Source organism: Carassius gibelio, chromosome B7 (assembly GCF_023724105.1).
Source record: "Carassius gibelio isolate Cgi1373 ecotype wild population from Czech Republic chromosome B7, carGib1.2-hapl.c, whole genome shotgun sequence".
In the NCBI taxonomy this organism is placed as follows: domain Eukaryota; kingdom Metazoa; phylum Chordata; class Actinopteri; order Cypriniformes; family Cyprinidae; genus Carassius; species Carassius gibelio.
This window is the reverse complement of record NC_068402.1, coordinates 10,162,681-10,176,075: the sequence shown is the minus strand read 5'-3', so window position 1 is coordinate 10,176,075 and position 13,395 is coordinate 10,162,681. Positions and strand designations below refer to the sequence as shown.

Below are 13,395 nucleotides of genomic sequence, written 5' to 3'. Positions count from 1 at the left end.
CAATAGGAATAGAGCTCGCCTTCTTTTGACGTTTGAGTAAGCGGACGTTGAGAGGAATGTGCATAATGACACCCACAGGGGTTTGTTTATTAGATAAAATAATTTGTATAATGTTACGTAATAGTGAACAGTATTTCTATTATTGTCTTCACAGTGAAGCCACACCTCCCAGCCACCCACACGCACATTGACGCAGTGCATGTCTTTAACAAAGGAAATCAACAAGTCTGCAAACTCAAACTGTCTCTGAGCCCATCATTCACAGACTCAAATCTATCAAGAAGAACTTGTTTGACTGATATCCCTCGACAAGGTATCGTATGGAGAAAAAAAAACTGTATTTTTACAAGTGTATGAAGAGGTGAATTTATTTAATTTTTTAGTTTAGTTAATTATCATCACTTATATTATAAATTTTTTATTATTTTCATTTTGCAAAATTAATATATATATATATATATATATATATATATTGCCCTCTTGTTTGTCAGCATTAGAAAGTTATTTATTATGTGTAAGATCAGATGCCATAAAATATGGGGATGAAAAATCATATTATCAGGCATTTTAAATCCATTTTATGTGACATTTGATATTAGCTTGCATCTATTACTGGTAATATGTTTTTCATCCTCTTAGCAAGTGTTTTGTACATGCTTTTACTTCTTAATATCTTTTAGCAATACCAGGAAATATGATGAATCCCACGCGCTACAGCTTTTATTTAATGGGGCATTTGATGTCAAAGAGCATCGCATTTCCTTGGACCAGTTCGATCACTCATTTTATTAATGCCTAAAACTTCCATCATCTGTGGTTTATCAGAGTCTGCTTTGAGTGTTTCATGTTTCCTTTGAAAATGTCAAAGTATTATAAAACATAAACAATAGAGAACCAAAGACCTTTCAAGGTGATGTCCTGCACAACACCACCCAGGAGACCTTTTATTTCCAGTTCTCTTTAAATACTCAAAATCTAACTTGGACCGACTGCAGCTAACAGGTTATGCATGTGTTGTAGCGTTCATTGCCAAATGAAATAAATATGTGGGTGCTGCCACTGACTCAAAGTGCTTTACAAGTGTTAGTCTGAGCTGATGTTTATCAGAGCTGTAACATACATCCTCTCACAAGCCTCTTTTCTGTTTCTCTTCACACTCATATGGCAACCTTTGTTTCGTTGGGTATAAAGGTTGCCTGATGATCTAGAACAATTATCTTTCATATCAGTCTTAATTATTAAGGGAAATTCTGCTGAAACATTTCTACCCTCATACTTTCCTGTCAGTCATATGACCTATTTCCTGTAAGAGCAATTCTTTGATCACTTGTGGTTTTCAGTTCCTTTTCTGCTCATTTAAGACTCACTTTTCTTTCATTGCTCTCGGATTAGTTTAGTTGGTAATATACCAAAGTTTTTCATTTAAATGTACTTTCTTTGCTTCATTCCCGAACTCTACTGTCGCTATTATCAAATGTTCAGCTCTCATGATGTACTAGTCAAACACTTTACAAGTTAATGTTATCTATGGATAAAATAAGGGGTCTATGAGGTGCGACCATACACACCATCACAGATAGTAAAAAAAAAAAAAAAAAAAACAGGGCTTCTTTTGTCCTCAGCGATAATTGAATAATAACATGTAACAAACATGCCCTTGAAGATCTACCTCCAAAGAATCACATCCTTCAGTTTGACTTCATTGACAATCATTGGCAGGTGTGTTAGAAAAGAGTTGGAACAAAATCATGCAGATTATGTCTCCAAGATCATTATTAGGCAACCCTACAATATCGACATACTCCTGTTAGTCTGTTGTACAAAATAAACTTATCATGGCTCAATATATATTATTATTATTATTATTATTATCATTAGGGATGCACTGATATTAAAATTGACTAATAGTTATAAGCTGAGTGATTATTAGTCAAATATAATTAGATGTTTTGTGCAATAACTTTAACAAATTTGTGTAAATAAATGTGATTAGTTTATGTATTTTTTTACAAATATATTATAACTATTTTTTTTTTTCAGATGATTAATGAAGATTGGCTGTGCAGCTCATTAAAGCTATGTGATCTAGTCACCACTTCAGAATCTGCTCACTCTGATGTAAGTACAGAAAGTTTTGCTCAGTGTTTAGTATAAAAGTAAATGAAATCAAAACACAGTTCTAAGACGTTTTATTCTCTTCGAAATTTAGTTTTCAAAGCTTAAAATCATCGAAAAACAGCTAAAATTGAAAAGAATAATTGTTCACTGTATAAATTGTATTAGCGACCAGCTCAAAGTGAAGTCTCGTTTTTTTTTTTTTTTTTTTGACCTCAGGACTCTGCGCAGGTAGTAATTAACAGTGATTCATGCCCACAACCTGCTTATAACCTATCATCAATCCAACACACTCTGGAAACATACAGCCATTTGCTGGATGTAACACTAGAACAGAACTTAGAGCCCATTCAACACTTTGCACAGATGACTGCCAAAACTATTATAGATTCAGCCATCAGGATCAGAGACCCAAGAGAATCCATCAAGCTGAGAGGGGACGACGTTGAGATGCTGGCCGAAGAGTTAACTTTACAAGTCTGTTGCAAAGCATTAGAAGAGATGGAGAGGCATCATTACTCTGATGATCCATCTTCCAAAAGGGTGGATGATAAAGAGGGGACTCATGGAAATGCATCGGCCCTGTGCTCCTCAGGCTACAACTGTGACAAAAACACATCTGAAGTGGAAACAGACAACAAGATGGAGGAATATGATGGCACATCTGCCACTGTATATGCTACTTCATTGAAAAGCATGGCTAGTCTGGGCTCTATTGAGTACCCCGATGCTCCTCCAAGCACCCCTTTACTTCCAGAGATGATCAGGAGTCGAGCCAGTTTCACAAGGAAGCTCAAGGGAGGACTGGCTAAAGAGTTCCTTCCTTCACCCCCTCCTCCGACCCCCAAAGACCACATGCAACCATTAGTAGAGAACCAAATGCCAGACGCGTCTGCTGACTTCATGGTGAGACTGATGCGCTCACTTTCACTGGAGTGCTGTCGAAATGGAGGTCTGGAAGAAGACAAGAATGGAGAAGTCGAAGATAGTGGACTCCAAAATGATGTTGCCAGGCTAACTGACTATGCAGCTCAAATTTCTGCAGACATCCTTCATTTTATCACCACAAACGAGATCAAAGTAAAAGATGAGGGTGGTGTGCAGAGCATGTGGGCTATTGCTGACCAACTAGCGGGTGAGATTGTCACAACGGTTCCAGCAGAGGTGATGACGAGAGGAGAAAGAAAAGTTTTGGAGGAAGAAACAACATCATACTCAACATATAACACAAGGTCTAAGATCTCTGCAACAGACGGGGTGAATGTTTTAGCTAGTGAGCTAATCATTAATGCTATGCTTCATGCTTTTGCTAAGCTAGAACAGGGTGTGTTTAAACATGGCACCCAGCCCCATCTTTCAGGCCAAACTGTAGAACCACAGCCATGGGAAGAAGGAAGATATTCAAACAAACTCTGTAAAGACTCGATCAACTCCCACGAAGCCAAACCCTTCAGATGTTGCAGCGATAAATCAGAACTGAGACCTATTACAGATGATGCCATAAAAGTGAAATCATCGGTAGACACATTTGCCAATGACTTTGCAGAAGACGTGCTTCAGCATTCTGTGTTTGACGCTTCCAGCTTACTGTTTAACTATAAGCAATCTCAGAGAGCAGAATTTGGCCCAGAGAAAGACATTAAACCATGGCTAATCAAAATGTGTGCTGGGGAAAGTCCTGTCCAGGAACTGCAGTGTGCTCTACTCTGGGCCGCAGCGTCTCACAAAGGGACTAAAGCACTTCAGTTTGAGCTTCCAGACAAAAGCCTTCAACAAAAGGTACAGAATATTACAGTTTTCACAGACTGACTTTTATATAGCCTAATAATGTTTTTCTTTAAGGCCATTTACACCAAACACAAGAACTATGATGATTACAATAAAGTTTTAAACATCATTTTAATTCTGTGAAAATAGTAAAGTCCACACAACAGCTATAACAATAATAACCCAGGAAAATAATTACTTTGGAATGATTTTTTCCAAGTCATGAACAATAAAAATACTGATAGCCAATCCATCCGGTTTTAAAGAGCTCGAACATTTAAAGCAGCAGATGAACTACCATGGACTTATAAATTATGTTTGCACCCATTGGTGTGTATGTTAATACAATCATTCTTGGTAAGAACAGGTCTTTAGCTATGATGTGAAATTCTGTATTTTCATACAATTTAGTATGCTTATTAAAATGTAAAGCTATCGTTATAGTTATGGTTTTTAGTATGAATGGGCTCAAAACATTAACATATTTTTGAGGTGAGTTGTAAGAGTAGGTGAGGTAGGTTACCTATGTTATGGACTTCAGTTTTAATTTTGCACATGCATTTACATTTCAAATCAAATTTTGATTTGTTCAGTATTATTTTTATACCAACCCTCAATCATTTTGAAAAAAAAAAAATCATTCATTAATAATAATATTTAGCATTTTAGTTGAAAATAGTAAGATTTTTTTTTTTAATCCTAAAACAATTTTTTAATAAACACATAAAACAGTGTTACAACTCACCCAATTTTTGCAACTATTAGTTGCTGAAATAATGAGACAATAGCTTTGGATTTATTAACATCCGTTTGGAAACCAAATTTTACTTGTTCAGAATTATGTTACACCAACATCCAGTCAATAATTTTTAAGATCATAATTCAAAAATTTCAGAAAAAGGAAACATTTTATCACAAAAAAATGGTTAAATAAATAAATAAAATAAAACATGTCAGTAACAATAGCATAACAATTAAAAATATTTGCATTGAGGTCGCAGTATAAGTAAATACAGAAACATATTCATAAATCAAATTAAAACCGAGAAGAGAATTGAATAGATTTTTCTTTCTGAAAGGTATTTTGTCCTGTCTTGTAAATCCTTTTTAATAAACCGACTCATCACATTTTACAACAATCCTAGTTACCATCTTATACAACAGCTTTGAGTTTATTACAAGAGTATAAGGAAGCACTATAATTATTTGATGCCATTCATTATACTACCCATACAGGCTGAATAGCTTTAAAAGAGCCAATCATTTTATATTAAAATCCTCACAATGAGTTCTATCATTTTCATTGTAAAATTATTGTATTACGTTTCCTTACTTTCCATTAGCTTGGCAGCCTCTCTCGGAGTGCCCGTCTGAATGGCTGGACGGTGGGTGCTTTGATGGCTTCTCTCCATGAGTTTTGTGACGTGCATCAAGAGACCAGCAGAGGGCTCCATAAGAGCTCTGATTCTCTCCTGGAGCATCTGCAGCACCTGATTGATAATGTGCATTTAAACTGATCTTAAAGCTTTACCCTTGCAGAGCTGATCAGTGATCCATGCAACACCCCCTGAAATAAAAAACGGAAAACCACAGACATTCATCTTCATCTACACATCCCATCTTTCACATCCCAAACATTAATAAAAGGAGACAAAGCCATAACAAACCATAAACAGTTATAATCAATTTCACTCTGGCCCATTGAAAATGAGCCCTTAAAGACGAAACAGCTGCATGCACGCGGTCTGTTTATACCGAAATAAGATTTGCTCTCTTGGTCCAAGTGCTCAAACCACAGCCATTATTAGGTAAGCGGAAATCTGACTACAAATCAGCTTTGGAAGTTACTACCACCCAAAACACACTGACACATTCTTGATCCTGTATTCTGTATGTCCCCCTGCTGTTATTTTTTCAAAAACATGTCAAGTATCTATAATAAAGTGTGTCTGAAAATGATAAACAGTGAATGCTGTATTGTTGAAGCTGTTTTATGATGGAGCTGCTCAGGCCTTTGCGGGGTGTGTAAAAAGCAGGACTATTTTACTGCATCCCATTAATACTCCCCAAGCACTGATACCTAACATGGCAGGAATGCGCTTTAGCGAAAACCTGCATCCCACTCACTCCCACTCTTGGCGACCACAGCTTGAAAATCAGGGACACGCACACAAAATCACACATACTCATTCTTTGACCCTCTGCCTCGCTATATCAGTCTCCCAGACATGCTCCTTCTTTCACTTTCTCTCTCTCCCGCACACACGCGCATATTCTCATACACAAGGGGGACTGACTTCACAGCTGCAGTGTCAGTGAAGACACAATGGCTTTCAGTCCAGCCCCGTTATAAGCATCTGGAGAAGTGTTTGTTCCAATGTCTGTGGAACCATCCCTGCCAAAAATGAGAGACGGCGAAAAAACGTGCATAAGGAAAAAAGATAGCAGGGGAAGAGAGAGAAGGGACGAAGTGATTGCAACTGAGCTGACACATATAGAGTCAAATGGATCACAGGAGTTCTGGAAGATCTCCCAACACCCCCCACCCTTTTCCATTTATTCTCTACAATGAGAGCCAGACAGATGTAAAGGAATTCCTTACACTGAACAGGCCTCGTAGACTTAATGTACTCATATATTTTCTATACGTATCGTTCAAGCCTAGCGAAGCACTGAAGCGCTGTGACTTAAGTCAACAGGGATGGTGAGCAATCCTTCGTATCTGTATGATCAAACGGGCCATGAAGGAGCCGGCGGAGAAGGGAGACTGCATAAAAGGTGAAATAAATTAAAATAAAACAAGTACAATACATTTAACATGTTTGCTCTGGAGAATAGGGATGTGTGTGCAGGTTTATGGAGTTTTCACTCTTTGTAGGCCCTATATCTATCATGACGATAAGGTCGTCGCGTGTAAAACATGACATCAGAAACATGTGATCAACAGTTCGTAATGTGATACAGTGTGTGTCAGTTTATATTAAAGGGATAGTTCACTTAAAAACCAAAAGTTCATCATCGTTTACCCACCCTCATGTTGTTCCAAATTCGTTTGAGTTGCTCTCTTTCTGCAAAAGAAAAAAAAAGAAATTATGATTTCCTAAAAAAATTGCTCAGAAGTGTTTCTGTCCGTTTTGAGATCCCACTGACTTTCATTGCATGGACAAAACCCTTTTGGTCATTTTGTCCCATAACTAGTGGAAAGAAAACATCTTTTAATTTAAAAGTTTTTTCTTTCTCATGCACTTGAGCACTTACACCAAACTCTGTGCTTTATTCTTATCTATATTAATAATGTTTTTTATTATTTTTAATAACAGTTTTTAACCACTATGTGTCTTACTTTTCAGATTCAAATGAGAACAGTCTACCTTTTATGTAACTGACTTTACAAAGTCAAGACCAGTCTTGAAAAAATGTGATGACTAAATATTAAAACCATAAAGCAGTTAATTCAACCAGCACCAGCTCTTTTTTCTGTTGACAGCACTAAATGCCACTGTTAGAAACCATTTAACAGACAATCAGTAGCAGACATGAGAGATCCAGCCCTGAGGAGATGTCCCACATCTATTTATTGCTCACCCCTTTCAGTGCACTTCCATAACAGAGAGCAGCAATGATCTCCGGTCGAGGTCTGGTTGGTTTCTCCGGCTGACCACGGGCCTCGACCAACCAAACATCTGACATCAGACATCTGTCTTCCATCTCCATAGATGCTAGTATAGACAAACATACGCTCCAGCTCACACACGATGCTCGTCTCCTGCTGTTTATGGCTAAAACAGACAGAAAGGCTGCAGATATATTAACAGTGTGTTGAGAGGAGTGATGTTCTGTGTCCCTTCAGTTTTACTGTGGACCGTTTATCTCAAGACGACTGGAATGTTCAAAACGGAAGAAGAATGCAAGTGATAAATATAATTTATTAGACATACTCAAATTCATTAATCTTTGGTTGTTTAAGTCAAATGTACACAGATCATTCTAGGTCATCTATCTTGTTTTTTTTTTCTTCTTAATATATTTTACCTTTACACAAACAAGTCTCTCTTAAGTAAGTAAAGGTCTGTCACGGTTCGCAGGTTTGCTTGCTCATTTTGTGTGTACTGCACTGATCTGATTGCCTATCAGCGCCAGCTGCGCTGACGAGCAATCAGATCAGTCGCAGGTGTGTCTCGTTTACTAGTCCTATATGTAGGGCTGTGTCAGTCAGGTTCAGTGTCAGATCGTTTGGGTTGCTGTCTGTGTTCTGATCTCTGTTCTGTGCAGTTCTGGTCACGCTCTTGGATTGCTCGGAGATCCAGCTTATATGTCTGCTTGATCTGTGGTCTGCTTATGTTTGAGGATCGTCTCAGCTCATCACATTTCTGGTCTGCCCTGCTTGGAGTCTACACTACAGCTGTTGTGTTCCCTAGGACCTGCTTGGTGCCCGTTGTCTGCAAGCAATTCTGTTTGGTCTACTTACTGTTGAAATAAACCTTATTTCTACTCGCTACTGGATTCTGTCGAGTGATTCCTGACATAACGATCTGACCACGTTATGGATCCAGCGAGTGTAAACGAACTGAGAGAAGCCCTCCACAATAATAATGCACGATTTGATCGACAAGACGAACAGATCATGGCTTCTGGTCGAGCAATACAGGCCTTGGTGGGACAAGTATCGGAGTTAACCAAGCAGTTACAACATCTTAGAGTCGAGCCTGCCCACGTGCCCACTGCGCCCATTCCACCACCCGCTGTTCCCCCCACGGATCATCGCACCTACAATACGGAGCCCCGTCTGCCTCCTCCTGCTGCCTATGCTGGTGAGCCACATCTATGTCGATCATTTTTGACAAAATGCTCTTTGTTTTTTTCTCTTCAGAGCTCATCATTTCCCACTGAGGAATCTAAAGTGGCTTTTGTCATTACCCTTCTATCTGGAAGAGCGGCGCTATGGGGAACCACTGTTTGGGAACAGGGACATGACTGTTTAGAGTCCTTCCAGACTTTCAGCACTGAGCTCAAGAAAGTTTTTGATCGGGCAGTTGCAGGCAGGGAAGCAGCCCGAGTGTTGGCGGATTTACGTCAGGACCACAGATCGGTTACTGACTATTCCATTGAATTCCGGACACTAGCTGCAGAGTGTAAGTGGAACAGCGAGGCGCAGTGGGACATGTTTTTGCACGGGTTGGCCGACCGCATCCAAAATGAGATATACACCCTGGAGCTACCTGCAACTTTGGATGGGTTGATTGATCTAGCTATCCGAGTAGACACAAGGTTACAACGTCGAAGTCTTCTGGTGCAGCGAGGTCGAGTTCCAGATATGGAGGTCCATCCGGTCTTTCCTTCAGGTGATGTGGTTGGTGACTCGTTCAATCCGGAACCCATGCAGGTGGGCAGAGCTCGTCTCTCCAGGGAGGAGAAGGAGCGCAGAAGAGCGCAAGGACTGTGCCTATACTGTGGAGCCGGGGGTCACTTTGCGTCTAAGTGCCCGGTAAAAGCCAACACCCGTCAGTAGAACGGAGGTTACTGACGAGTGGCATATCCTGGGATGAATCCTCTCGTGAAGCGACACTCCTTCCAGTAAGACTGCAGTGGGGCTCCTCTTATCATCGATGTGAGGCTCTGGTGGACTCCGGGGCTGAGGGGAGTTTTATGGACCGTGACCTGGCACTTCGTCTGGGAGTACCTATAATTCCCGTCACTCACCCCATCTCAGTTAATGCCCTGGGTGGACAACTCCTGTCATCGGTCACCCACTCCACCGGACCGGTGAGTCTGATCACGTCGGGTAACCACGTTGAGGAGATTCACTTTCTCCTTATTGACTCCGCATTGGCTCCTGTGGTGTTAGGACACCCTTGGCTCACACTGCACAACCCTCACATAAATTGGCGTCAGAACTCTGTCATGTCTTGGAGTGATAACTGTCATGCATCTTGTTTGGTGTCTGCGTGTTCTTCTGTGTCTTGTTCTGTGTTGCAGGATGAGCAGGTGGATCTGTCTAACGTGCCCGGGGAGTACCTCGACCTGAAGGAGGTGTTCAGTAAGTCCCGAGCTGCTTCTCTTCCTCCGCACCGTCCTTATGACTGTGCTATAGACTTATTGCCAGGTACGTCTCCGCCTAAGGGCAGATTATACTCTCTTTCCACTCCGGAGAGGGAGGCCATGGAGAAATATATTTCTGATTCTCTGGCAGCCAAACTCATCCGTCCTTCCTCTTCTCCTGCAGGGGCGGGATTCTTCTTTGTGGGCAAGAAGGACGGTTCCCTGCGTCCTTGTATTGATTACCGAGGGTTGAACAGCATCACGGTAAAGAATACTTATCCTTTGCCGCTGATGTCTTCAGCTTTCGAGAGGCTGCAGGGTGCTTCTTGGTTCACCAAGTTAGATCTACGTAACGCCTATCATTTGGTCCGCATCAGGAAGGGGGATGAGTGGAAAACCGCATTTAATACCCCCAGGGGGCACTTTGAATACTTGGTTATGCCTTTCGGTCTTTCCAACTCCCCCGCGGTTTTCCAGGCACTCGTTAACGATGTGCTGAGAGACATGGTTGATCAGTTCATATATGTTTACCTGGATGACATATTGATATTTTCTTCGTCTCTCCAGGAACACGTTCAGCACGTCAGACGAGTGCTTCAGAGGCTGTTGGAGAATGGACTTTTTGTCAAGGCGGAGAAATGCGCTTTTCATGCACAGTCTGTTCCTTTCTTAGGATATATCGTGTCGTCTGAGGGGGTGCGCATGGATCCCGACAAGATTCAGGCAGTGGTTAATTGGCCAACTCCAGATTCCCGCAAGGCCCTGCAGAGGTTTCTGGGCTTTGCCAATTTTTACCGGCGTTTTATTCGCAACTATAGCCAACTAGCCGCGCCTCTAACAGCCTTGACCTCCACCATGACGACTTTCAGGTGGTCTAGTGCAGCTGATGTTGCATTCTCTAAACTCAAGAACTGCTTTGTTTCAGCCCCCATTCTCGTTGCTCCTGATCCCTCTCGTCAGTTTGTGGTGGAGGTCGATGCGTCAGAGGTGGGGGTAGGTGCGGTTCTCTCCCAGCGCTCCTCTATGGACGGCAAGGTTCATCCGTGCGCTTATTATTCTCATCGTTTGTCTTCCGCTGAACGTAATTACGACATTGGTAATAGAGAGTTGTTGGCAGTCAAGTTAGCCTTGGAGGAATGGCGTCATTGGTTGGAGGGTTCGGGGGTACCTTTCATTGTTTGGACCGACCACAAGAACCTTGAATACATCAGATCCGCCAAACGACTTAACTCTAGGCAGGCTCGGTGGGCACTTTTTTTCGGTCGGTTCGATTTTTCCATTTCCTATCGTCCAGGTTCCAAGAACATCAAACCTGATGCTTTGTCCCGTATTTTTGACCAATCTGAACGCCCGGTTTCTCCCGAGTCCATCGTTCCACATAATTGTGTGGTTTCAATGTTGACCTGGGAGATCGAGTCGAAGGTCTGCATGGCCTTAGATGGGGTAGTGCCTCCGCCCGGATGTCCACCGGGTCGTTTATTTGTGCCAGAGAAATTGAGGTCCAACGTCATTCGGTGGGGTCATTGTTCCAAGCTGGCGTGTCATCCAGGAGTAAATCGCACCATTTTTCTCATTAAGCAACGGTTCTGGTGGCAAACTATGGCTCGTGACACTCGTCGTTTTGTATTGGCCTGCTCGGTCTGTGCTAGTTGTAAGTCTTCCACTCGCCCTCCTGCTGGGCTCCTTCAACCGTTGTCAGTTCCTTCGAGACCCTGGTCACATATTGCGCTAGATTTCGTTACAGGTCTCCCTGCCTCACAGGGTAACACAGTGGTTTTAACTGTGGTGGACAGGTTCTCGAAGGCTGCGCATTTTATCCCTCTGCCCAAATTACCATCAGCCAGAGAGACAGCAGTTGCTGTCATAGACCACGTGTTTCGTATCCATGGCCTCCCGACAGACGTGGTCTCTGACAGGGGTCCCCAGTTTATATCCAAATTTTGGAGAGAGTTTTGTCGGTTGCTGGGGGCGAATGTCAGTCTTTCTTCTGGGTTTCATCCCCAGAGCAATGGTCAGACGGAGCGGGCTAACCAAGATTTGGAACGAGGGTTACGATGTTTAGCGTCACAGAATCCGTCCTCTTGGAGTCAGCATATCTCATGGGTTGAGTATGCGCATAACTCATTACCAGTGTCGTCCACGGGCCTTTCTCCGTTTGAGTGTAGTTTAGGGTACCAGCCACCAATTTTTCCTAGTCTGGCATCTGAAGTCGCGGTCCCCTCTGCTCACGAATTCGTCCAGGGGTGCAGAGACATCTGGAGAACGGCCAGGGAGACCCTTCTCCAGGTGGGTTTGCGCACTAAGGTCCAGGCCGATCGCCACCGGTCGAAACCTCCCGTCTACGTCGCTGGTCAAAAAGTGTGGCTTTCATCTGCTGATATTCCTCTCCGCTCCGTTTGTAGAAAATTAGCTCCTAAATTCATCGGCCCGTTTACCATCACCAAAATTCTTAGTCCGGTGACGGTCCGCCTCAAACTCCCTCCGGCATACCGGAGGATTCACCCCGCCTTCCACGTATCTAAAATCAAGCCCGTTTTTCGTTCAACTATAAATCCGCCTGTCCCGGTTCCCCCACCGCCGCGAATCGTAGATGGGGAACCAGCCTATTCGGTTAATCGTATCCTGGATTCAAGGCGGAGGGGACGTGGATTCCAGTACTTGGTGGACTGGGAGGGTTACGGTCCGGAGGAGAGGAGTTGGGTACCTGCCCGGGACATATTGGATCATTCCCTTATTGATGCTTACAATCGCCAGGTAGGACCCTCTGAGAGCGTCAGGTGACGCTCCTAGGGGGTGGGGTAATGTCACGGTTCGCAGGTTTGCTTGCTCATTTTGTGTGTACTGCACTGATCTGATTGCCTATCAGCGCCAGCTGCGCTGACGAGCAATCAGATCAGTCGCAGGTGTGTCTCGTTTACTAGTCCTATATGTAGGGCTGTGTCAGTCAGGTTCAGTGTCAGATCGTTTGGGTTGCTGTCTGTGTTCTGATCTCTGTTCTGTGCAGTTCTGGTCACGCTCTTGGATTGCTCGGAGATCCAGCTTATATGTCTGCTTGATCTGTGGTCTGCTTATGTTTGAGGATCGTCTCAGCTCATCACATTTCTGGTCTGCCCTGCTTGGAGTCTACACTACAGCTGTTGTGTTCCCTAGGACCTGCTTGGTGCCCGTTGTCTGCAAGCAATTCTGTTTGGTCTACTTACTGTTGAAATAAACCTTATTTCTACTCGCTACTGGATTCTGTCGAGTGATTCCTGACAAGGTCATCAAAGCAGATTTGTTATCTTGTCTCCCAGTCACACACATAGCCCACCAGCAATTTAGTCAGGTTTAGCATTCTTTTTTAAGACTATGCAAATAAAAATTAAAACTTCTATGTAAATATACACTAAAGCTTTTAATTGCCCTGTTTCACGATAACATCTTAAACCAGATACAGTTTATAGTTATAGAGGGGTTTATTTAATAGCTTGAACA

At 42.4% G+C, this 13,395-nt stretch overlaps 1 protein-coding gene across 2 annotated transcripts; it reads left to right on the top strand.

The window, feature by feature from the left end:
• Positions 1-99: 99 nt before the first annotated feature.
• On the top strand, positions 100-7,340 carry LOC127962077 (uncharacterized). Of its 2 annotated transcripts, none has more exons than XM_052561514.1 (4): positions 100-361; positions 2,041-2,118; positions 2,335-3,894; positions 5,226-7,340. In XM_052561514.1, exons 2-4 carry the CDS (start codon positions 2,041-2,043, stop codon positions 5,397-5,399), a joined length of 1,812 nt encoding a protein of 603 aa, XP_052417474.1. In that variant the 5' UTR covers positions 100-361; the 3' UTR covers positions 5,400-7,340. The 2 variants fall into 2 exon arrangements, with proteins under 2 accessions (XP_052417474.1, XP_052417473.1); XM_052561513.1 differs by having other exon boundaries at positions 102-313.
• The last annotated feature ends 6,055 nt before the right edge of the window (positions 7,341-13,395 follow it).